At 40.8% G+C, this 24,243-nt stretch overlaps 4 protein-coding genes across 7 annotated transcripts; 2 read left to right on the top strand and 2 right to left on the bottom strand.

The window, feature by feature from the left end:
• Nucleotides 1-2,316: 2,316 nt before the first annotated feature.
• ncmap (non-compact myelin associated protein) lies at nt 2,317-10,622 on the top strand. Of its 3 annotated transcripts, none has more exons than XM_058615971.1 (4): nt 2,317-2,696; nt 8,393-8,499; nt 8,735-8,819; nt 9,643-10,622. In XM_058615971.1, exons 1-4 carry the CDS (start codon nt 2,332-2,334, stop codon nt 9,920-9,922), a joined length of 837 nt encoding a protein of 278 aa, XP_058471954.1. In that variant the 5' UTR covers nt 2,317-2,331; the 3' UTR covers nt 9,923-10,622. The 3 variants fall into 3 exon arrangements, with proteins under 3 accessions (XP_058471954.1, XP_058471955.1, XP_058471956.1); XM_058615972.1 differs by having other exon boundaries at nt 2,604-2,710; XM_058615973.1 differs by lacking the exon at nt 2,317-2,696 and adding an exon at nt 2,733-2,841.
• A 159-nt stretch (nt 10,623-10,781) lies between these two features.
• Nucleotides 10,782-19,546, top strand: tmem234 (transmembrane protein 234). 2 transcript variants are annotated; one of them, XM_058615981.1, is made up of 5 exons: nt 10,782-10,990; nt 11,393-11,544; nt 12,110-12,176; nt 12,939-13,031; nt 19,459-19,546. In XM_058615981.1, the coding sequence occupies exons 1-5, from the start codon at nt 10,978-10,980 to the stop codon at nt 19,533-19,535; spliced, it is 402 nt and encodes a 133-aa protein (XP_058471964.1). In that variant the 5' UTR covers nt 10,782-10,977; the 3' UTR covers nt 19,536-19,546. The 2 variants fall into 2 exon arrangements, with proteins under 2 accessions (XP_058471964.1, XP_058471963.1); XM_058615980.1 differs by lacking the exon at nt 19,459-19,546 and adding an exon at nt 13,321-14,128 and having other exon boundaries at nt 10,790-10,990.
• Nucleotides 14,225-21,010, bottom strand: dcdc2b (doublecortin domain containing 2B). The gene is made up of 14 exons (XM_058615963.1): nt 20,927-21,010; nt 20,526-20,826; nt 20,353-20,404; nt 18,064-18,134; nt 17,349-17,480; nt 17,129-17,263; nt 16,911-16,950; nt 16,753-16,818; nt 16,446-16,611; nt 15,996-16,105; nt 15,840-15,911; nt 15,288-15,359; nt 15,134-15,205; nt 14,225-15,035 (listed from the first exon to the last, which is right to left on the bottom strand). The coding sequence occupies exons 2-14, from the start codon at nt 20,807-20,809 to the stop codon at nt 14,973-14,975; spliced, it is 1,335 nt and encodes a 444-aa protein (XP_058471946.1). The 5' UTR covers nt 20,810-20,826; nt 20,927-21,010; the 3' UTR covers nt 14,225-14,972.
• A 649-nt stretch (nt 21,011-21,659) lies between these two features.
• iqcc (IQ motif containing C) lies at nt 21,660-24,195 on the bottom strand. Its single transcript, XM_058615978.1, has 5 exons — nt 24,083-24,195; nt 23,752-23,898; nt 23,019-23,346; nt 22,346-22,467; nt 21,660-21,818 (listed from the first exon to the last, which is right to left on the bottom strand). The coding sequence occupies exons 1-5, from the start codon at nt 24,122-24,124 to the stop codon at nt 21,783-21,785; spliced, it is 675 nt and encodes a 224-aa protein (XP_058471961.1). The 5' UTR covers nt 24,125-24,195; the 3' UTR covers nt 21,660-21,782.
• Between the last annotated feature and the right edge of the window lie 48 nt (nt 24,196-24,243).

The raw sequence follows: 24,243 nt of genomic DNA on the forward strand, positions 1-24,243 counted from the left end.
TCTTTTTTTTTTCCTCACAATGACCCTCACTGTTTAACATGATGATACACGTGCACCTGAGGGGAGCAGCAGATCAGGTTCACATGGTCCTGGTGGCGGTTAATGGATCCACTGACTCCGAATGTCTTTTAAAAAAATGTACACTGTGTAGAATTAAAAACGGCAATCATCGTCTCCAGCGCTCACACAGGAATCTTGGCATCGCTCGGAAGCTTTTAGTGAGTCCTTAAAAGTGCGTTACAGTCCAGTAAAAATACACACTTTAATACCGTTAAAAAATAAATCCATTAACTCAACATAAAGATTGTCATATAATGAATATAGTGGACACAAACCTTGTATCTTTTTCTCATCTAAAAAATTTATTTGAATCACCGATTCAACCTGCATGAGAGAAAAGCTGTAGTATATTATTATTAAATACAGATAAATGTCTGTTCCCACACTAAATACAGGAAGTGATCGTTTTTATGTCAAAGCAGAGGAGAACAGAGGAGTTTTAAAAGTGAATTTGACTGTTTACTGTTCAAAATTACTCAGTCGTGGAGCAATTTCATACAATTAGGGCTGCAACTAATGATAATTTTCATTTATCTGTTGATTATTCTTCATATAATATTATATAAAGTGTCTCTCGGGCGATTCTCCAATGTCTTCTTGTGTCCAAAAACCAAAATGATTCCGTTTTAATAATTTATTTGTCCTTTGGAACAAAGAAATCAGAGAAAACTTGTTTTAATAATGAAAAAAAAAAACAACCTCAAAGATAAATGGATTGATTATGAATGGAGTAATTGTTTCAGCCCTGGATAAATGCTTCATCACATCCAGATTGTCACACCAGGACAAGGACTTGGACGAAGTGAGAAATACTCCAAAGAGGGAAAAAACTACTAACAAAAAACAGGGCTAAAGCTAACAAACAAAAACAAAACACTCTTTTGAGGCAAGCTAAGAAACAAAAAAACACTCTTTTTGAGGGAAAAACTACTAGAAACAACAAGGGCTTGACAAAGTCGCTAACAAAAGTAGAAAAACCTGACAACAGTTCTCTGGTTCACAAGACGAGACGAGCTGGCAACAGACCATACAGTATACGCACCGTAATGAGGAACAGGTGGAAACAATCAGGGCGGGGCAGACAATCAGACTGGCGGGAAAACACAAGGGGAAGTAGCAAGTTATCTGAAACGAGAGGAGAGGGAAATTTCAAAATAAAACAGGAAGCACCAATGACACAGATAGCACCAATATCTAAAAAAAAAATAATAATAATAATGGTCTGTATTTCTATAGAGCTTTTCTCGTCTTTATCTGCTACTTTACACTACAGTAACCATGGCTCAGTCCTAGCTCCTCCCTTTTTTAATCCTTTTACTTCTAAAACTTGAGTACATTTTATATCAGAATATGACTTTTGATACTTAAGTACAGTAAATGTCATAAACGTTAAGACTTTTACTTTAAGTAATATTATTAAAAAAAAAGTGACTTCAACTTCTACCAAAGTCATTTTCTGGTAACATATTTGTACCTTTACTTAAGTATCACTTTAAGGTATTTTATGTAACACTGAGGATAAATAAATGACCTGTCATTTCACCCTCGGTGGAATCGAATCCTATAATAGGCATGTTTACCATTTGTACTGGACTGAAACTCTTCTCTTCTCTCTATGAAACTTGACCTCCAGCTTTGTTTTGGCCTGATGTTCTTCGCTTACACGCAAACACGCACACGAGGCCCCTCTGAACAGCGCGTTCTCTCCAGTCTGCGAAACAGAACAATGTTTTGTTCCCGAAACACGTGAAAGTTTAGTTACACTTTCTCACAAAGGCGCAACACTGACTCGCTTTATAGTCACGGGCACCACCTCGCCCCAGGAGGTAACATGAGGCTGGCACTGTGCCGGAAATGACGGGTGAGACGAGTGTGTCACTGGAGCTGCTGCGAATGGGACGGAGAGAGAGAGAGAGAGGCGACAGTTGGAAAGATGAGCAAACAGTCGTCGTCGGCAACCGTGTTTTTGTTGTTTGTCCCTGTGTGGACACAACTTTCACACCCAGTACCCTTTGAACACGTGTAGTTAATTTTCAACTACATAGATAAAAACACCTTTGTGTGAACATGATCCACGTAAATCACAGGTGTATGTGCTCCTCCAAATTATATATATATATATATATATATATATATATATAGGATAGTCTATATGAGATGTTGTTGTTTTCACACACCTTTCATGTGAGGACATCCTGTCAGATGAAGACAAGTCAAATTTTGAGAGGCAGTAGTCATGGTGAGAGCAGACTACTCTTTTGATCAGTGGACATGGCACGCCTAAGGGCCTGGCAGGTGGACCTGAAAAACCAGCTCCCTGAGATTATTACTCTCAGTGAGGAGCAGCAGGTGAGGGAGTGTGGAGCCTCTTCCATTTCCTCCTTCTCTTTCATAAACACTCATTCCCACAGAAACAACGCACACACACACACAGAGGAATCGCGTGTCTTACCTGCAGGACTTTACATTCCACACCTGGAGGAGCTCACACACACACACACTCTCTCTCTCCCTCCCCAGACCTGTTGTGACTGTGGACTATGCCCCCTTCATTCAGCTGAGGGAGGGGGGCGCCGCACTGCTCAGGCTCCCATCTGGAGACGGCTTGGGCTGAAATCAAAGAGGAGGACGTTTAGGTAAGGTTCACGAGGTTAGTCACTGCCTTTTTGATTTCCTTTCTCTTGCTCCGAATGTCCCCCTTTAGAGTTGTTGTGCGGGAGTGGACTTTGCTGTGTGTGTGAGGACAGACAACAAGGCGAGACGGCGAGTAGTGGCTCTCAGGTGAAGCTGAATAGCTTAAATTCCACAGGGCTTTGTGATTTCTCAGTGCAGAGACGTGACACAGATGTGTGTGTGTGGGTGTGTGAGTGAGTGAGGAAGATTCAGTCTGTGTGTGTGTGTTTGTCCTTAAATGATAAATCACTGATGGAACGGCTGCACTCGGAGAAAATCAGACTTTATTTTTGTTTGTACAGTGCTGCGATTCAAGGATGAGCAGCGTCACATGTGTGATGTATGGTTTTTATTCCTGGCTCTGGAGGAATGATGTGTGTATGTCTAAGGATAGAAGGGTTAGCAGTTCTTCTAGTGTGTTTTACTAATGTCATTGTGTGTCCTTGTGCAGCCGCTGTGGTCATCTGTCAGTCCCATTATGTCAATAATAATATGTATCATTTATTTCTTGAAGTAGAGACAGAGACAAATGCATACGTGCACTAAAGTCAAGTACTACTGTTTTGGTTTTATGGATGCTGACCCTCATTATTAACCAAAGTTCAAGACTTATTAACGAGCCGCCAGTTTTATCTGCACAAATGACCTCTTCAATCCTAGTTTCTTGTTGTTGTTTTTTTTTGTTAAAGATTCATCAGAGAGAATCTTCACTCACTCACTCAGCAGATGATGAGCACATAGTTTCTCACGCTTCATTATTCACTCCGCTAAGCATCGTTAGCATTCCGCTCTTTTGTGCTAAAGAAGAATGGACACTCGTCCGTCCGTCCGTGCGAGACAATGACTGGATCGATCGCAGGCCGGCAGAAAAAGTGTGGACTCGCGTGATCTGTGCCAAGCAGCTTTCCTTTTTGAGAGTTATAATTAAAAATTCTACCACAGCGATATAGCTGCAGAGGCCGCGCCACTCCTTCTTTTAATTAGAACCCTTTTAAATGTCTCTGACGTCAGAAAACCGGGGCCACGGCCTGTCTGGGAAAAAAACAAGTGTGTGTGTGTGTGCGTCTTATTAACCCGTCTTCAAATTGACTGCTCAAATATTGACTCAGACGAGGGCCGTGCTTCCTGTGCCCGTCGTGTTGACGAAAAATGGGAAAAAAAAAGAAAGAAAGAAGAGAGAAGTAGAAGCTGAGCCCCCGTCAACAACTTTGTCAATAATGTTTCCTCTTTATTGAAAAAGAGGAAAGCCAATTGTTCCCTGTTCTCTGTTTGAGTGCAGATCTATAAGTGATGTGTTTACTGAGGGCGGGAGAAAGGATATTAAATGTGCAGTGAAGCCGAGCGGCTGAAAACACGCCCGCGAGGAAGATACTGACATCGGAGCAAAAGTTATTTTATATAAATGGCTCCAAGTCCATTATTGACTCCTGCACAAGCTGTACCACGTGTCACTGTGTCACGGTCTTTACTGGTCGTCCAGTTTCGAAATGTCTCCTTCTCCCGTTGTGACAGTAAGGATCGTTTCTGTGTCAGGGACTAAAGGTTAATGAGGCTTTATTGTATTTGGATATGATGTAAGACTCTGGTGCCGCGCCGCAATTGTACGTGCAAATAAGAAGTCCGGACGTGGTGGAGTGACATTTTACAGCGTTATTGCCGCGTTTCATTAAAGGGCTGTCTTTTCTGAGGTCAGAGGTCAGAGCTGGTTAAAAAGCAGACACGAGGAACGAATAATGCTCAAATACACCGTAAAGCAGCAGCAGCAGCAGCAGCAGCAGAGATACTTGCATGTAAAGCTTATATATTCTTTTGTTTTGTTTTTTAATTACCATCCTCTTCTTTCCACTCGCTTTTATTAGATGTTTAACTACGAGTTATGTGCTATTAGGCAGCGCCAAGAACAAGGTGTCTGTATTCCAGGATGTGCGATTGAAGTCGTGACGTCACGAAATGACTATGTGATTAATAATTAGAGCTCTGGGTGTGTTAGTCCAAGGTGTTTCCTCAAATATGGGCTTCTCTCGCCCTGACGCGTACCAACCTGCGGTCGCTGTTAAGTCGACGCGTGGGAACTGCCCCTCATGGCACGGCAGAATTTGCTCCATCATCCAGAGACAAAAAGATTCCAGACAGCGGCATCTTTAAATGAGTAATAACATCCACTGCAAAAGACACGCTGTATTTGCTGCCATCTATTACTTACTATGAATATTAAGTGACTGTAACTAAATCAGGCTTGAAGTGATACATGTGACCAGAAGATGACTCTGGTAGAAGTTAAAGTCACTTTTTTTTGAATATGACTTAAGTAAAAGTCTTTAAGTTTATGACATTTACTGTACTTAAGCATCAAAAGTACTTTCCTGATATAAAATCTACTTAAGTCTTAGAAGTAAAAGTGTTAAATAAGTTAAGATTCATCTATATGTGTCCTATATGAGCAAAGACACTTAAGCCCACGTTGAGGCATGTGTGTGCGCGCGCTATACAAATACAGCCCATAATACCAACACTTCTTCTTCTTCTGATTTTACATGGTAGGAATGAATAACAAAGATAGTTAGAGGGAAATGGAGTGGAGTACTTTACAACCCTGCTTTGTTTGGAGTGAATGCTCAAATCGGTCGGTCTGTTGGATTAGGGATTAGACAGATAGAGTTTTATTAATCCCACATGGGAAATGAAGGCTCCAGCAGGAATGCACAGCACCATAAAATGTACATGTTTACAAAACACAAAAAGATGACAAGAAATAGCAGCACACAGATACATTATTATTGTGCGTATATACTATAGTATATTATATTATATGTCATATTTAATTGATGGTATTATAACGTAAATGAATAGATATTAATATTGAGAGTAAAAAGCAGGAAAATAACAACAGCACCTCACACAGAACCCGTACATTAAACTGGGCAAAGACTTCAAAACATAGCATCATCATCATCAACAACAACATATTAACCAGCGTGTTTCCGTCAGCAGTGGCGTTATCAACCTCCAGTGTGCGATCACTTCGTCTTTTTATCACCTCAGCAAACAGCAAATCTGATATTTATGTCGTTAGCAATCTCTGTGCTTAGCGGCGCGTGAAAACCGCTGCTCGCCTTGTGGTGTTTGCTGTAGCACAGGGAGCTGGATAACACGTGGAGTGGCAAGCGCCGGCCTTTTTCGGTCGTAAAGAATCACTCAATATTCTCTCCCTTCGTCACATTAGGCACCTCCAACACAGAGTGAGCCCTTTACAAAGAGTGTTTGTCTATATATATATATATATATATATACTTAATGTGTCACACGCATTGGTGCTTTGACAACGCTCGCCACGTTCAACAGTTTGCTGGGGCAATGCAAACATTACGGCGCCATTAATGGTTAAAGAGTGTGTACACGGGTGAAACACCGTTCAGTCATTCATTCATAAAGAAGACAGCGAGACATTTCTTATCTCCTGACACATTTGAACTGCTTTTATTGTAGTCGTTGAGGGTCAGGGTGAGTTTGTTCTTTTTATTTTTGTACAAATGTGGCATGAAAAGAGAGTGATTCTAGAGGAAATTGAATGTACTCGTTTGACTGTAATGTCAATATAGCCTGCCATCGTAGTTTAGGATACTGTAAATACAGTGGGAGCGAGTCATTGAACACATTTTAGTGTCTAATTCAAACATTAGTTGATTTAGATTGTGTTTTTCCTTCTGTGGCCTGTCAGAATAAGGACGTTTTGCATGCGTTATTCCACATTTAAATATGAGTGATGTAACTCAAGATAGCAATCTGTGTGTGTGTGTGTGTACCTGGTATTCCTTATGTTGCGGGGACCTTAACCTGTTTACACAGTCACGTTATGGGGACTTGTCTTCCTTATGGGGACAAAAAATTTAGTCCGCATTAAAACATAATTTTAATCAGTAATAATTATGGTTAAGGTCAGAATAAGTCTCCAGGAAATGTATGTAGGTCAATGTCCTCAAACCAGTGTGTGTGTGTGTGTGTGTGTGTGTGTGGGTACCTGGTATTCCTTATGTTGCGGGGACCTTAACCTGTTTATACAGTCACGTTATGGGGACTTGTCTTCCTTATGGGGACAAAAAATTGAGTCCACATTAAAACATAATTTTAATCAGTAATAATTATGGTTAAGGTCAGAATAAGTCTCCAGGAAATGTATGTAGGTCAATGTCCTCAAACCAGTGTGTGATATTTAAAGGCGACATAGACCGGAAGCTCCAATTAACGCTGCGTTTGGGTGTGTATCCGTGTCATTACCTCGTTTATGAAACCCTAAAGTTTCAGAACAAACAGTTCCGCCACTGCTGAGAAAATAGGGTTTTATTGTTTTCCTGGGCTCTGCGAAAGCGGATCGGCACTTCCGTATGTTGATGTTGTCATCGGTATACCTCACCACTCCTTCAAATGCCACATTATCAGATGACTACAACTGAATTCAACTCCAAGATGATCCCGGTGATAATGAAATAATGAGTCACATTATCAAGTCTTTGTTTTTGCATCAAGAGGCCGAGGACATCCCACGATGACGCGCGTTTGAGCGGAGGCTCAGTGGAAATTTGTGTGATCATAATTACAGCGTATGAGACACTGCGAGTGTCATTATTTTTTATTTTATTAAGTTTGCATGTGTGTTTCCGTCTCTTGCAAATGTGCGTCATGCAAATGTGCATCACACTGATCGATATTTTTGACTCTGGTAGACGCTGAAGTCCCTTTTTTTATAAGGTTACTTCAAGTAAAAGTCTTAAAGTTGATGACATTTACTGTAAAAAAAAAAGGTTAAGTTAAAAAGTGTTAAAAAAAAGTGAGGTGTTAGCCATGGTGGCTCAGTGGTAGGGCGAGTTGTCATTCAACTGGAAGGTTGTGGGTTCAGTTCCTGTCCTTGTGCAAAGACACTTAAGCCCATGTTGCAGCGTGTGAATGGGTGAAAACTATAGTGTAAAGCAGCTCATCAAAGCTCTATATAAATGCAGACCATAATACCAACTCTTCTTCTTCTTCATCTGATTCTATTTGGTAGTAACGAGTAACAAAGATAGTTAGAGGAAATGCAGTGAAGTCAATGTACAAGTTGCTAGAAATATAAACAACAAAGTAAAGTACAGATACGTGAATTTTGTACAATTTTTAAAACGTTTTGTCAAATCGGGTTTAGAGTGAGAGTTGACTTTTACGAGACGATGTGAATAAGGGAATAATTGTATAACAATAAAACCAATAACTTCATGTACATGTTAAAAAAAGAAGAAGCTCTGGAACTCATTAGGACACAAACCCTTTTCCAGCACCTCTCATGCGTGGAAGCACAGTATAAGCTGTACGTACAAAGTAGGCTAATGACAGTTATAATTTGTGCATCAGTGCTTTGGAAACACAGCATCCTCATTTTTGCGGTTTCGGTTTTTCAGAAGTCACTCAGCACGTCGCTCTCCTTCTGTTTGTCGTCTGTCTAAACATGGAAGTCGTGCTACAGATTGTTGTCCAAATCACTCTTCCATTTTTAAATGATCAACTTCTCTGATGTTTATAAAGTGTGTTTACTATTATGTTTGTTATCTTGTTACAATAAATAAACATGCCGGTTTGGGGGAAGTTGGTCTTATCTTATCTTGTTTTTTTTTTTTTTTTGTCTTTGTAGGTTATTGCTGAAGATGCAAACTTCAACTGTATCACCTGTGACCAACACTACGCTACCTCAAAACACCACCGCCGTCACAAAGTCCCAAGAACAAATACTTATACAGAGTGAGGATGAATCCCATTGATGATCAATGATCAAAAATGATCAATAGCCACAACATTTGTCATTGTGTCACATAATGCTACTTTTGCATAAGATTAATACGCTTTTCCTGGAGGATGCACAAAAATGAGCTCCACCACAAGAGAGAGAATATGTAACAGGCAAAAATTTGAATAAAAAAAACAAGCTTCTGCATGTCATACATGTGTTAATGAGTGTTGTTCCCGTGTCTCTCAGGTTCTGGGGCTATGATTGCTGTCATCGTCATCGGTATCATCCTCATTCTCGCCATTCTACTCATCATCCTGAAGACATACAACAGGTAGCGCCACATTCCTCTTTAGCCAGGACAGTTCCTCTGCTTTGAATGACACGAGCCGCAAAACAACAGCGGTGCTATTTTTAGCCACAGGAAAGACAAGTAAACAACTGATTTTTTTTCGTTTATTTATTTATTATTATATTATATTTTTTAGCAGGCACAGTCAGGAAGACGTTGTCGATGAACAATGACATTCATCCTTATATTCACACGGTGACTAAGGGCCACTCACTGTGTTATTTTTGCTTCTTTTCCATGCCTTTTAAAACCTTGGATGACAGGTATCTCTTGTAATGAACAACTTTGGTGGAAAGGTCTACTAGAAATTAGATTAGAAGGCTGCCGTACACTTATTGGCCACTTTATTAGGTACAAAGGACGCCTAATAAAGTGGCAGGAGTGGCACCCTGTGTGCTGCTGTAGCACATGATGTGATGTGTTCACAGGTGGCTGCCTACATACCTTCTATGTAATGATTGGTTGTTTGAGTTACTGTTGCGTTTCTGTTATTTCAAACAAGTGTGGCCTTTCTCCTGGAGGCAGAATTGCAACGTACTGCATATTTTCTCTTTTTCAGACCAGGTTATGTCTGAAAATCCCAGGAGTATCATCAGTTTCTGAAACCTTGCCATGTTTTAAGTCACTTAAATCACATTTCTTACTCATTCTGAACTTCAGCGGGTTGTCTTGACCCCATCAACATGCCCTTATGCACCAAGTTGCTGCCATGTCAGCAGCTGATTAAATATTTGTGTTATCAAGCAGTTGAACAGGTGCACGTGTTACGCAAGGTCTGTTTTTAATCAAGTCTCCTTGTTGTCAGGTTTACACATACATCCAGAATCCTGGGGTCCAACAGTGGCTCCAAACAACGTGGGAAGATGTCACAATCCACCGGTCAGAGCAACGTGCCGCTGAACGCCATGGGAATCAACTCGGTGGCGGAGGGCATCACCACCTTGAGCCCTATCTCAGAGAACGGCTTCCAGCTGCCCAGAGCAGAGTTGAGCAGCGTGGAGGGAAACCACCTGGAGCAGTTCAGCACCACCAGCAGCTCCACCGTGGTCACCATACACGACTCGCCGCCACTGGAGAACACATAGCACCAAGACTGTGGTCTGGTCTCACAGCAGGACTTGACTGGTGTGTCATCTTCATCCGTGAACACGTGCACGTGCTGTGTGTGCTGACTGAATCCTGTGGACAATCAACGTGTGACCTGTCGCGTTTGTGCTGTCACACTGTCTGCACAAACTGAGCCACTGCTGGTGACTACATGGATGACAGTGGTGTCATTTTGATGTCCAAAATACACATAATGAACAAAAGCGTTCCAGACACAGACACGTCGGGTTGAATGAAGGATATTGCATGAAAGAGGAGGTTATGAAGAGCTGCATTTTTTGGGCTCAGTCAGTGTTCAGAGGATAGATGCCATTAGGTTTCTTATTGTTAGTACTTTTTGTTGATGTTCCAACAATGTTAAGTGTGTATTAGGGAGTGGAACCGTGTAGGTTCTTGAGTAAATGTAAAATTAGTATAGAATAAAGACAGTATGCCACAGAGGACAACCCAATGTGTAATGCTTACAATTATTTTATTTCATTTTTACCATGTAGAGTGAAGAGAGCACAGTGATATTCTGTGACACTTCTGGTTGTCAGCCTAACATACTGTTGTGAACCATTTCTCAAAAATACAACACCAAAGGATTTTGCACTTTATTTTCTTCCTGTATTTGTATTGTGTGTGGTTTCTTTATTGAATGGAATTATATGAGAATAAATGTTGAATATTTCTTAATATGACCAACCTGTGCGTTATTTGTTCATAGGTAAACATGACATGAAACTGTGAATAACGTCTAAATTTAATTTGTCACATCGCCCTCTGCTGGTAGCTTGTCGTAGAACCACATTCAAACACTGCCAAGCTGCATTCAAGATAGTAAATGTTGCGAAATGTAGCAACCCTTCAGCGCCCGTGTTTCATTTGGTTTGTTATAATTTTAATAGTTTTGAGCTAATTGTTGTCACTCACTTCTGTAAAAAACGATCTTATTAATCGCTCGACTCTTTGAAACTCACCACAAAAAAATACAAAACAAAAAGGGAAGAACGCTCTTGAACGCACCCAGGTGTCGTCTGTTTACCTGAAGATGGTGACCGTAGGTGAGCGTCTTATCAGCTAATTCATTATCTCACTCACGAATAGTTCAATTAACGCGTCTTTATTTCCGAATGCACGTTTATCTGTGTAATATCCGGATCACAAAACATAACAATAACATAAAAGCAGCCTCACAGTTGTCTACATTTTAGAGCACATGCTAGGGAAGAAAGCTAACTTAAGCTAACGTTAGTAGCTTCGATGGCTAACTCTAGTAGCTACCGCTCTAACTTATTAACAGGTTGATACGTGTTTATATGGCATATATATATACCTATATATATGACCAGAGCGTGGTTACTGGTAAACAGAGGCGTCAGTGGTAGCAGATAATAACAGTGAGGTACAGTCAGTGACAGGTGTCTGTGACTGTATCTGAGTCTGTTTCGTGTCGTGTGTTGCAGTGGATCTGCTGAGTCTGCTGCTGGTGTCAGTGCTGTGGGGCTGCACCAACCCTTTCCTAAAAAGAGGAACAGAGGGCATAGAAAATGTGGCAGAGACCAACAGAGTGTCTCAGCTCCTGGCTGAAGTCAAGTTTCTGTTTCTTAACGTCAAGGTAAAATCTGGTATCAGATATTACACGTCTATATAAACAAAATAAATTGTTATTATTATGATGACACCATTGTATAGTGTACATATTGGTCCAATGTTTGTATAGTAGTTTCTAATTTTGATATCGTGTTGCATCTTTTTGCCCATTCTTTACAATAATATATGTATATGTTTTTACTTAACCTGCCTTACTGTTTAATAGTCTTGAGATGTATTTAAAGGACATGTATGCAAGATTATTCATGCATTAATCTTAATTTTTTATGCCAATGAATAAACCGATCATTACCCGATTAAGGATGCCCTTGGTCGACCGTTGGTCGTAATTTTCACTTTTTACGTCTATTTTATAATGAATATTGAACATAACTTTAACTTCACAATAATTCGTTAACCTCTAGTTAGTTTAGGAATAAAGCTGATCATTTCAACCTACAAGCACAAAATCAAAGACTAGGGTGTTGCTTTAGTTTCCTCATCAGTTTGCTTACTGGCTGTTAGCATGTGGCTGATTTTGATTGGTTCTTCATATAAAGGGTTTAATTGTATGATCTTGTCTTCTTCAGTACCTGGTCCCCTTTCTCTTGAACCAGAGTGGCTCCCTGATCTACTATTATACTCTTTCCACCACAGGTGAGACGACCACTCCAGGTTTCACTTCGTCATTGTCCGGTGTAAACCTCACTTATTGGCATTATTTCAGAGCAGGCATTTTTGCATGTCATGGCAGGGAAAAGCACAGGTGTAAATTACAAACTGAGCCTTTGTTTATGTTTTTAGGAAAACCTTGACCTTTGCTTTGTCAAAATGTCTGCTGTGGAAAAAAAGGGCCTGGACTAAAAAATTATCAGCAGGTGACAGGAATCACCACCAAAATACTTCATTAAATGTATGCGTAATCTAATCTGATTACATTTAATTAAAAAAAAGATGAACTTCATTTCATTTTCACATTTTTTATCTAGTCCATGGTATTAAAAAGCACATCAGACACGGCACAACTTCATTCATCATCAGAGTTAATAAATGCTCATATTCTGTGATAGCTGTCTCGTTAGTGAGTCAGCTTTTTTAAAGTATATCGTTTCAGTAAAATCCACACAGCATGTATTTTGAAAATCACAATTAAATACCAGTAATAATACAATTACTCTATGACTAGGGCTCCAACATTTAAATGATTAGTAATCAACTAATTAATTAATCGCCTACTATTTTGATAATGGTTAGTTTTTTTTAATTAATCAGTTGTTATTCAGAGCACAGCACGTTGGATATTCTCCATTTGGTCCTGCTTTAGATTTTGTCTTCGTAAGTACATGATAAGTTGAATTTGGGCTGCTATTTAAAAGGAAATGTTATATCTGATGTTTTCTCACTTCTCTTTTTACCCAGAGTTATCGGTTGTTGTTCCAGTGGCCAACTCGCTCACATTCCTTTGCACTCTGCTCACCGGCAAGTTACTGGGTGAAGAGTTCGGAGGCAAAAGTAAGTCAGAGCTGATGCTGAGGCTGATACTTTAGCTTACTTTTAATTTCTAAGCCAGTCAGTCAGATGTAAATTCTTACAAAGACAGATCCAAGAATTACAAAAGCTCCAAGCTGTGGGATCAGGAACACATAATAGTGGCTGATCACAATGTAAGCAAGACAAAGAAGATTCACTTGGTAGTCACTACCTTCCTCTCCTTAGAATTGCAGCACTGGTTATGTCATGTTCTTTTTTTTAAACTTACATTTTCTGTCAAATCCTTCCCCTCACACCTCACTATGTGCAGGTGCTGTCGCAGGAATGTTTCTCACCATGGCTGGGGTCACTCTGTGTATTATAAGCTCCATCACTGACAATGACAACACTGGGATGCAGAATATGACTCAGTCTGTGCGCTGATGGAAATGATGGCATGAGAGCAAATTCTTCAGCACCTTCAAGAGATTAGCAGGAAAAGAAAGACGGAGTTGGAGCAGGACCGGAGGGGGGGGGGGCAATTGAGATGCAGAAAACGTTTCCTCAGAGCAACGTTTCTGCTGAATTGTGCCTGAATGAACTTGTCGTGAGTTTCAGAAGACCTGGTCAGAATCTCTTAATGCCAAGTAGACGGGGAAGTGAGTTCATGATGAGTTCACCCGAGAGCTGTGTTAGATTTATGGCTCTCACATTGAAGTTGGTGGTTGTTAACTTTTACTTTTAAGCACCCTGCTGCCCTGCCGTGGTACTGGCGTCTGCATAAAAATGGAGAACACATTTAAATAAGGCTGGGGTTTGTAATGGACCAATTAGATATCTCTTCTTGGATTAAAAGGGACATTGTACTATATAACATTTGCACAAATAGCAGTTAAGTAGGTGGATAATGCAGTTTTTATATGCTGCAGTATTTAAGTATTTCAAGTTTTCTCTTTAAATTATGTCTAGACAAATTGTGCCATATTCAGAAATAAATCATTGCACGGTAATGTACTGTATATTTTTTATTGTCACAGTATTTAACTGATGGAGCACTGTACAGATGACTTTGTTATGTTGCATCTATGCAGCTTGTCATGTCAAATATTTTAATAATAAATTGTTGTTGTTTTTTTTTTTTACACCGTCACACATTTGTACAAATACAGCTATGTGTAAAAATGTATTTATTTATTTATTTATTTACATCTACTGCATTAGAATTGTCCTTGAAAGCAGACCGGACCCAACATCATTAACACTAATGCAACCAAATCCAGTCCAGTTTTGTTTCTCAGGCATGTTATCAGTGTGGACGTGTATACGCGACAATCTGATCGACAGTATTACAGCCAAATCATGTCATTTGACACGTAGTCCTCAGAGGATGAGTCATACTAAGTTTAAACGATGCCCTCACTTCTTCTCTGGTGCCACCAGCAGGTTGACATCAGTGGTTGTCAGTGACGTGTGTTTCTTTGGTGATAGCCTAATCCAAATGTCATCACCAGGTCAATGTTTTCACAATTTGGACTGTGATCAAAGGCTTGAAAAGCTGTTAAGTAATATTTAGCACCTCTTCGCATATTAATATACTAAATGTTATCAATCATGTTTAGTACTAAAAGCAGTTTTACGAGATGTGTGCAGGCATGCTACAAACGTGTTAATTGCTTGTTCGGAGTTTTTGCAGTGGACTGTAGGTTATTGTGCTATTGCGTATGGCATTGTGTCCATTTCCTCTCTCGGTGCGTCTTAATTTATACCAGGAAGGTCACATTTTTATGTCTGTCAAGTTTCCTAAAGAATAACATGATACATTCATGTTGTTACTTGGCTCATTATCACAGTTAAAATTCTACAAATGACAACATTCATGTCCTTTCTTCTGGTGAACCGCTTTCTGTGCTTTGGGACGTGGTCCAGCTGTTTAGGCTCATGATGCCGAGGTGACGGCCTTGGTGAATCCTCTTTGCTCCTGTTTCACTCGTCGTTCTGACGGTGGTTCTGTTCCACTGTATTTGACGGGACTTCCTGTGGTTTGTCCTGTTGAAACCGGACACACATTTTCATCGGGCCTCAAATCATATTAATGCCAATAAGAACCGTGATGAGCAACGTGAAGGTGGGGGAACATAGGATACCTTTTCTTCCCAGTTCCCTCCCTGCGAGGTGATTGATGAAGGTCTTGGAGACGTGTGCTTTTGTTCTGGTTCCTTTTGTGAGGAAAGACACATCGATTACTGCCTAACGTTTTTGGGTTCAATCCATTAAATGACAGCCGCTGGTTGTGTGTACCTGTAGTTCAGCAGCAGACGTGTCTGTCCAGTTTTCGGAATGTTCTACACCGTTTTGTTCACACGACTGTTCCTTTTTTAAAAGAAGAAAAATACTGTACGAACCCATTCACACAGCAAAAGTGAACTGAACAATTTCCATGAGGACAGATGTCGCTGATTATCTAAATGTAGCCGCCTACACACTCGCACTCTATACCTGTTATTAAGTGTGTGTGTGTGTGTGTGTGTCTGAGTGCTTTAAATGTACTGCCTTGTTTTGGTTTGTGGTTTTCAATATTTTAGATGAAATTATGTAAACTATTCATTACTGTCAACTCTGTAAACTACAATGAAGCAATGGCACTGTGACCTGAATACATATATGAATTAATCATGCGGGCCATCATCATTATTGTGGATCCATCCTCTGGAATCAATCATTTTCTAAATTAGACCCCTCACTGTCTGTATAATATGAAGAAAAAGTGACTGAATGTAAAAAAACAAAACAAAACACAGTGGTTTGTCCCATTTCATGATTTAGACAAAAACAAAACGTGTTAATGCCTACCTGCTGTTTGCTGCGGAGAGGCTCGTCTGCGCGGTTGACGACTTCTTCATTCTCCACTATTTCTGCAACTCTCTTGAAAATGAAACGAGAGGAAGATTTACATTTATGAAGTGCTTTTTTTTCATTTTAGCCCAGAAAGGAGACTGTTGAGTTAACCTGGTCAACGGGAAGCTCCGTGGCTGTATTTTCATCCTCCTGCACCTCCTCAGCTCCTCGTGCCTCCTCTCTTCTCTTCCGTCCGGCTCCTTTAAATACGCTGGGCTGGACTTTAATAAAAAAAGACAATACTGATTATATACTCAACAAATAGACATGTATAGACGGGCCTTACTTGACTCAGTATGCCACCTTACTCCTGGTTAAGGCCATAGTTGTCCCCCGCATTGATTATTCCACCCGCCCCACTGTGTTCCTTCACTGAACGCCATCTCACTCTGTCCTAAAGGCTCTCTAATACTGTGCTCTTTCTTCTGTTCTTCTGATTTCTCTTTGTGCCGTAACTCTAACAAATGTTCTACCCATTTGATCCCTTGTCAGTCTCTTTGAAAAAGACGTCTGCCCAACGACTAAATATAAAGGTAATTTAATATACAGTTGGCTCCTGACCAGATCCTGTGAGTTGTAGTCTCGACAGTCCTCTGTTCTTGCGGATTTTGACCGGCCTGGCGAAGAATGCAAAGGCCTCATCTGCTTCCTGTCTCCTGCTCCTCTGCTGTGGGGCTTGTGGAGGTGCAGCCTCATCTCCTGTTGACTTCACCCTCCGGCCATCTGACTGAGAATAACATGAAGGGAAATAAAGCCTTCTTAATAGTGGATTGAATATTCTTGGCAGCATGTGCACAAAACAAAGTAAAAGTCCCATTATAGCTGCTGTAGTGGGAATAATAGTGGGAATTTTTTTTTTCCTGCTCACATCTGGTGAATTGAGGAGAGCTGAGTCGCTGTACTGATCTGCTGGACCGCTCCCTGCTTTCCTGTTCTGAGAGAAAAACGCACAATATGTCATCGGACAGTTTTCAATGAGTTATTGAAAATGTTGTGAAAGTGCTCCGTAGAGTAAAGCGAGGATACCTCCGTTCTCCTTAGCAGTCGTCTCTTTCCTTGGTAATATCTATAAAATGAGAGAAAAGGCATTGTATTGTAAAGATAGTGAGTGCACATGATCTATTGTCCATGTTCCCTCTTGTCTAACAGTCATTCTCGGGCCTTATAAAGGAGGACAAGCAGCACGGACGCACACAAACATGTCTGTTTGCACACATTCATCGGAGGACCTCGCATGACAATACCTCTCCGTCGCTTTTGAGACCCACAGCTCCACATATGGAAGTTTCTTGAACCTCTCGGTTCCCACGGCAACATAGCAGTGGCCAGTCTCCAGCTCCCCAGCTGAGGACACAGTCACCCCTTCCAAGGAACACAACCTGTTTGAGTGTTAGAGAGTGCATTTAGTGGATTCCCTCTCTATTCCACAGAAAGCGTGTGTACGTCTCTGTCAGGTTCACAGACCTGCGCACAGCTCCAGTTCGTAAGCAGACCTTCTCTGTGACCATACTCAGAATCTGCTCCAGGTCCTGCTGCATGCTTCGAGGAATAAGGAATCGAAACGGCGGACACAGGAGATCTCCATTACGGAAAACGCTGGACAGGAGCATTCAAGCATTTATAATTAGCAATTATCACCCCGAGTCTGTCTAAAACATTACTTGTATACCTACAGTATGTGCACACTGAAAGAGTTTTTGGATCACTATAGTTCTTCATGTCTGTACAGACCAATTTCACCCAGCATTAAACATCTGCCGCCTGATGAATGCATTCTACAATTCTGGAACTGAGGGAAACTGAATGTCATCAGGTGGATGTCTGATCATATTTAAGTAGGTAGTAGAAATCAAGATGTTTTATTTCAATATGCTGGTGATAGAGGAACAGTCAGTGGATTACAGTTGGCACTATTTATCCTCTGGGAATCATGAATGCCTTCACCTCAATCTAACCAGTAATTGTTGAGATAGTTCCCTGCCTTACTGTGTCTGGAACTATCCAATTTTTAGGTTTACAAATAAGATATTAATTATACTCACTCTGACTCTGCTTCCAAAGATTTGACACACCAGATGATACCCTTTTTTAAAGTGATCTTTAAACCTATATTCTTACAATTAGATATTCTCCGTGCTGTGTGTGAGCGTGTGTGTGTGTAGGCGGTTATCCAACTTACTGTATAACACAAGGCACAGGTATAAACTTCCTCCATTTCGCGGAGACATTTGGCCTCTGGGTTACTTTAGCCTGAAGGGGGACAGTTGGATGCGTGGCACATTAGAACACCATAATGTTGTCATATCCTCTGCTTTATTGAATATTCCCTCAATAGGTTTACATTATCCACGTTCCGTTACCCCAAAAGTGTAACTACTGATTGGCTATTCTGCTCACGTCGGCTCAAATGCTGCAGCCATGGAAACTAATCTCACTCCTTGGCGTTTTCAGTGACACTGTAACATGCCGTGTCTGATCTGAGGGGCTTCTCTCAAAGCAGTTACCCACGTTGTAGCATCTCAGTGAAATCTGGAGCCAGTATTTGCGTCTGCCTACATTAATCAGCCTAGAACAAAGCCACTCACTGATAATCTTTCGTCATTGTTGTTCATTTGACGGGTCAGACATTTATAGGAATACTTCACCGATTAGCATTTAGCTTTGTATTACTAGAATAGGGGGAGTATTTTTGCTAAATTGTGTCGAATTGAGTCGAGAAATAGCTTTTTTTTTTGTTACGTGCCCACCAGTGACACAGTGAGGATTTTTCGAAGGGCTATGTTGCTGGAAGTGATGTACTGAGAGCTGAAGTAACCAAGGACTTAGCTGAATAATATAGCCGTCGACGCCTATGAAATATAGCGTTTACCGTGACATTTTTTTTTACTTGTTTTTTGGCCTTACCGGGTCATCTTGGCTCTAACGATAACCTCACTTTTTCTCCATGCCTAACCCTAAACCCCTGCTCTTTTCCCCCTGAAATGGAGTTGTTTCTTGTACATGATATACTTAGAAGCCTTCTCTTTTTCCACTTTTCTGAGATTTCTCTCAAAGTCCTCTATTGTAGTGAAAACTTCGGGACTTCTAGCTTGGGGAATAGTAACCCTCAGTATGTCACTTCCGGCACCACAGCCCTCCGAAAAATCCTCATTAACAGAATGTAAACAGTGTCAGCCATCTTTGCTAACAGTTACGCTAACGGTACCCAGTGTCACTGGTGGGCACGTAACAAAGAAAAGAATGACGATATTTCTCAACTCAGGGGAAACTGAGGTTGGTAAGCACAATTTTTCAAAAATACTACCCCTATTCTAGTAATACAAAGCTAAATGCTAATTTTTCAAAAATACTACCCCTATTCTAGTAATACAAAGCTAAATGCTAATTTTTCAAAAATACTACCCCTATTCTAGTAATACAAAGCTAAATGCTAATTTTTCAAAAATACTACCCCTATTCTAGTAATACAAAGCTGTCAGTGAAGTACTCCTTTAATGCTTTTACAGTACCTCTGAACAGAGAGGCCTGCCCAGACATGTTTCGTCGTCTAATAACGTCTTTGTTTCTCCCGCAGGATCAAACGCTCTCACACACAGACATGCTTCCTGCATTGCTCCACAGCAACCACAACACTGGCATGTAAGACTTTAAAACTCGAGCCTCCACATAGTGCAACTCTGCATTCCAAAAGGCAGGCACCCAAGGCACACACAATCACTCTGCACTCTTTTCTGTTTTGCAGAAAAGTAACACTGCTTGTTGAGACTCGAGACGACTCGGCGTCCAGCTGAGCGTGAAGTGGTGTTTTGTGTGCGCTGCTTTTAAGTCATTTCTTGTGCGTTTTAGGAGTCTCCGCCTGCATGCTCGTGTCACCTTCCGTCCTCATCACCACGCCCTGTCTTCCTTTTAATTGAATGAGACCAATTTAAGTCTAAAATTGGCACGGCAGCGCCCCCTGCGACCCCTCAGGTGTGTGTGTATGTATATGTATGTATGTGTATATATATGTATGTGTATATGTATGTATATATATATATATGTGTGTATGTATGTATGTGTATGTAAATATATATATATGTATGTATGTATGTATGTATATATATATATATGTATATTTATATATGTGTTTATTTTTAAAAGTCCTCTAATTCAGTCAACTGCCTTGATGAAAGCAATCATAACCTCTGATTCTCCTAAGGACTTTCTGGTTCCTGACGATATCCAGCTGTAATTAGTGAATCTAACATCACAGGAAAGCCTTGAAAAGCCATGTTGAGAGTGGAGTGTTTGATGGAGAGTAATCATGAGCCTATTATTTATGTCAATTGACCAATGCACACACTCACAGTGCACCTACAGTAAGAGGTTTTTCCTGGACCTGATTTCATATTTAACTTGGCTGGTGTTCAAATGGTACATTCCTGCTGGTTAGACTGGGATTAATGAGTGACAGAATATAAAAGCCTACCTGGATTTCTTCACGGGCAGCAGGGTGCTTTTTTGCTCCTACGTTCAGGTAGCTACACATGAAGACAACAGATTATGATAAAGAGAAGCCACATCTAAACATCTGTATGTATGTATTTAGATACACTAAGCCTACATCCAAATGACCCCAAACATTAGCTCTTGTGTACTCACTCCAGCTTCTTGAACTTTTCAAATCCAGCGGCAACGTACTGGGATCCTGTCTGAAGGTCCTGGAGGTGTGTGACCTTGTGGCCCTGCCTGGGGGTGTACAGGGTCCTGACGGCGAGCGGCGCACCAATGTTCTCGGTCACTTCGTTTAGAAAAGCCTCCATAGTGGCCACTTGCCGCTGGTTGACCACAAACCTCCGGCCACCGTAGAAGGGGTCGCCATTCCTGTACACCAACACGCTCTTCACAGGCGGCAGCAGAGTTGTGGCTGCAGTGCTGGCAGCCATCTGTGAAGCACCTGTTACTGCCAGAGCCCAAACACATGTAGAAGTGAGTACGCACACACACACACACACACACACACTCTGACACATTAATACAAACATATGATGTTTGGTCCATACAGACACTGCTGAGTGAATCACAAGCCTGGCGGACGATGAAGCGGGATTGAAAGGCAAAGGTGAAAATGAGTCTCCCTTCTGTTGTTGTGCTGTCTGGACTCCCACTCGCCACGCTCTGCTCCTCTCTATCTCCCTACACACAACCACTACTCCACCGATGGCGGTGAGTATTTCCTGGTTGCCATGGCAGCATGACCAGCAATGACTGGCTTTGCAGGTCAAACCATCAGCAGCAAGCACAACAAAAGAGACAGACAGAGGAGGGGAGAGTGGGAGGGTCACTGTGTTGTAGGCTGAATCAATAAGATCAATGTGACCAGTTGGGATTACTGTTAGTCGTTACTGAAAGCCTCTTTTTAAATGACATTTGAAATAAGGAAAAAACTATTTACTATATTTTTTGCGTCTCTGTGACGACATTAATAAGGCAACAGCAGCTGAGTAGGAGACTCCCGTGTGTATATTAATAGAATGACTGTGATGAGTGAGAGCTCATTCGTTGTAGTCTGAATGGGAAATTTGAGCTTCTGTGAAACAAGACACAAACTTGTTTAAAGCCAGGGATCCTCCCACCGGTGCTATTCAACAGAGCAACGTCCTACACAATAGTTAACTACCTCAGCCTCTACTGATTTATGTCATGAGGACAATAAGTGAAACCACCGCACTGGAGGAAATCAACAGAAGAGAAGCCGTTTTTTAGAAAAAATAACATTTATTCAAAAAAAAAAAAAACACTGTACATGATTCATCGAGCACACGATCAACGCTTTTGTAGAAAACTGCTTTGACAACGTGTTGACTGACAGCTGTCAAGGCTCCAGTCCCACATTATTACATTCACTTGCTTCTGCTGTCAGGACATGGTCAGTCTGTCCTTCAGAGACAAATACTGTTGGAGAGGGAGAGGAAAAAAAATATGCTTATCACACAGTTGCTGATGCACGACCACAAATCTGAAAATAGTTTTTGCCGTTATAGTTGGAATTATTACAGACATACAGGGCTGAAACAATATAGTTTACACTAGAATTTTATTTAATATCAATACAACGGCGGCTCAGAATAAATTGATGTTATGTTTATGTTAAACCAAAATGACAAGATCTGAGCATGAGTGCATGCATTTGAACACATTCAAACACAAGCGCTAGTTGTCCAGAACAGATTGCAGGAATCTCAAATACATGTATATGTAGTTGGCTACTTTGCACTACTACTACTTTGCCGCAAAATTTATTACGGTTGTTATTCTGATACGAACAATGCTGTGAGACATGCCTCCTCCTGGACCCTTTGTTGTACTGACTTGTTTTCAAGGCCACTAAATAAATTCTGGCTTGCAGTGGAGGCAATTGTCTTACAGCTGGAGACTGCCACTGCTGAAAGACTGTAGGAAACACTACATCTCTCGCTTACCTTTTTCCTGCTGTCAATGGCCTGTTGTAGCCAGACCAGCTCCATGGTCAGCGCGTTTCTATGGAGACGCAAGGCCTCCGGTGTGCAGGGCACCTCCTGAGCCGAGCAGTACTGCCGGAGACCTGGATATAAGTTGGCAAATTTAAAGAGACTCGTACACTATGCCTCACATGAGACAAACCAGACTGTTCAAAAACGTTCCATAAAGACATCCATCTATGTGTATATACAATAATACATTTACTTATAATTACCTTCATAACCTTTTAATCTGTCTGTTATTTTCCCAGTTTGGTTGGGTTCATAAAATACATATATAACCTATTATTCACATGCAAAAATCAGACATTGCAAAATCAGTTAAAAATTGTTTTAATTTTGGATTATTGATCTATAGCATAAAAAGATATTAACAATTCAACTGGTTTGAAAGTAAATGTGTAAATTAATGTGTCAGTAGGCATTTTTTCCTTCTACTTTTATAGGTTTAAAAATGAAAGTTTAGGCTTTTTTCGTCCATATGCAGACATAAGTGAGTTCATAAAGATGACATATGATTGTGAAAAAAAACCCCAACATGCAATATTGTATTTCGTCTTAGCATAAACTATTACTGCCAAATACATTTAACTTTTAGTATACCAATTTTAGGCATCACTAGGACAACACTTACCCTGGTGATGGTGACTGTTGCTCACATCCAGCTCCAAACTGCTCCAGATGGTGGTGGAGTTTCCTGTGCTCTCCATCAGTCCTCCATCTTTATCTTCCTCCTGGTCCTTCTGTCTGGCATCCTCCACATCTCTTGAAAGATGGGGTTTGCTGTTGGTTTCTGAATCATCCCTCTCAGCTTCTGTCCTCTGTGAGAGGAGAGTCTGATCACCCCCTCTGTCCGACGATAAGGATGCTGCCGATGCTGCCGGGCTCTGAGGCCTGGCACTGACATCTAGCCCTGGATCTGAAGGCAAACTCACATCACTGCTGGGCGGAAATGGGTCGTCCTGATGTTCATTAAAAAGAAGAGAAATATGTATTTAAAAGCTCACCAAGACCACACTTTGACAATTAGAAATTTGACCAATATGGGTCTTTCCGTTATCTGCACGATATCAATATTTATGCTAGCGCCTTTGGTTATCAGCCCAAGCACTGCCGATATATATGCATATTGGATATCGGCAAAAAGTGCATCCCTAATTTTTTGTAAGACATAATACACAAAGGACACCGATGTAGAAATAAAATTATATATGCCTAAAGTACATTTAAAAGGCCTAGTCTGAGCATATGACACCCAAATTATTCTTAATTTAAAGCCACTATAAACGTATACAAACATACTTATGGACAGTATATTCAAGAAGTGAAACGAATGAGTTGTACTTGAAATAGTTCAGGTAACTTACAGTGTCAGTGAAGTGGGGTGTGGCGATAATAATCGTGTCCTTCCACTGCACGTGTGTCAAGTCTCCATCGATCTCTTTCACGATGTCTTCAAAGTCTTCTCGCGCACGGGCCAATTCCTTTCTCAACAAATATCCACGTGCACGTGCCTACAGGTGAGGGAAATGCGTACAGTAACGGTAGCAATATTAGCAACTCGTTGCGGCATCACCAACAACTATAACATCAGCTGTTTAACACGCGTTAGCAAAAATTAGCTATACGTCAACAAAACAGTAAACAACTATCCTGGAGCAATAAGATGGAAAAACAACGAGATTTAAAAAGCATTACCTGAAACTGGACGAGTGTCTTGTCCAGTTTACTCCAGTCCATTGCTATGGCAACGTGACGGCGCTACATCGGAAAGCGGGAGATAAAACTTTTTTAATCTACTTCTGGTGTCAAACTACAAAATTAAAAGCACGCCATTGTGAAATGTTACCGCACACGCC

The sequence above is a fragment of the Solea solea genome, chromosome 18 (assembly GCF_958295425.1).
Source record: "Solea solea chromosome 18, fSolSol10.1, whole genome shotgun sequence".
Lineage (NCBI taxonomy): Eukaryota > Metazoa > Chordata > Actinopteri > Pleuronectiformes > Soleidae > Solea > Solea solea.

Coding starts and splice junctions, on each gene's coding strand:
- dcdc2b (XM_058615963.1), bottom strand. CDS start 20,809: ATGGCTGCCAGCACTGCAGCCACAACTCTGCTGCCGCCTGTGAAGAGC. Junction 17,264..17,348: donor CGAACTGGAGCTGTGCGCAG/GTCTGTGAACCT, acceptor ACACTCAAACAG/GTTGTGTTCCTTGGAAGGGG. Junction 15,206..15,287: donor CGTCTGCTGCTGAACTACAG/GTACACACAACC, acceptor TCCTCACAAAAG/GAACCAGAACAAAAGCACAC.
- tmem234 (XM_058615980.1), top strand. Junction 12,177..12,938: donor TTATACTCTTTCCACCACAG/GTGAGACGACCA, acceptor CTTTTTACCCAG/AGTTATCGGTTGTTGTTCCA. Junction 13,032..13,320: donor TGAAGAGTTCGGAGGCAAAA/GTAAGTCAGAGC, acceptor CACTATGTGCAG/GTGCTGTCGCAGGAATGTTT.
- iqcc (XM_058615978.1), bottom strand. CDS start 24,124: ATGGACTGGAGTAAACTGGACAAGACACTCGTCCAGTTTCAG. Junction 23,899..24,082: donor AGACACTCGTCCAGTTTCAG/GTAATGCTTTTT, acceptor CCTCACCTGTAG/GCACGTGCACGTGGATATTT. Junction 23,347..23,751: donor CACCCCACTTCACTGACACT/GTAAGTTACCTG, acceptor AATGAACATCAG/GACGACCCATTTCCGCCCAG.
- ncmap (XM_058615971.1), top strand. CDS start 2,332: ATGGCACGCCTAAGGGCCTGGCAGGTGGACCTGAAAAACCAGCTCCCT. Junction 2,697..8,392: donor TCAAAGAGGAGGACGTTTAG/GTAAGGTTCACG, acceptor TTGTCTTTGTAG/GTTATTGCTGAAGATGCAAA. Junction 8,820..9,642: donor ATCCTGAAGACATACAACAG/GTAGCGCCACAT, acceptor CCTTGTTGTCAG/GTTTACACATACATCCAGAA.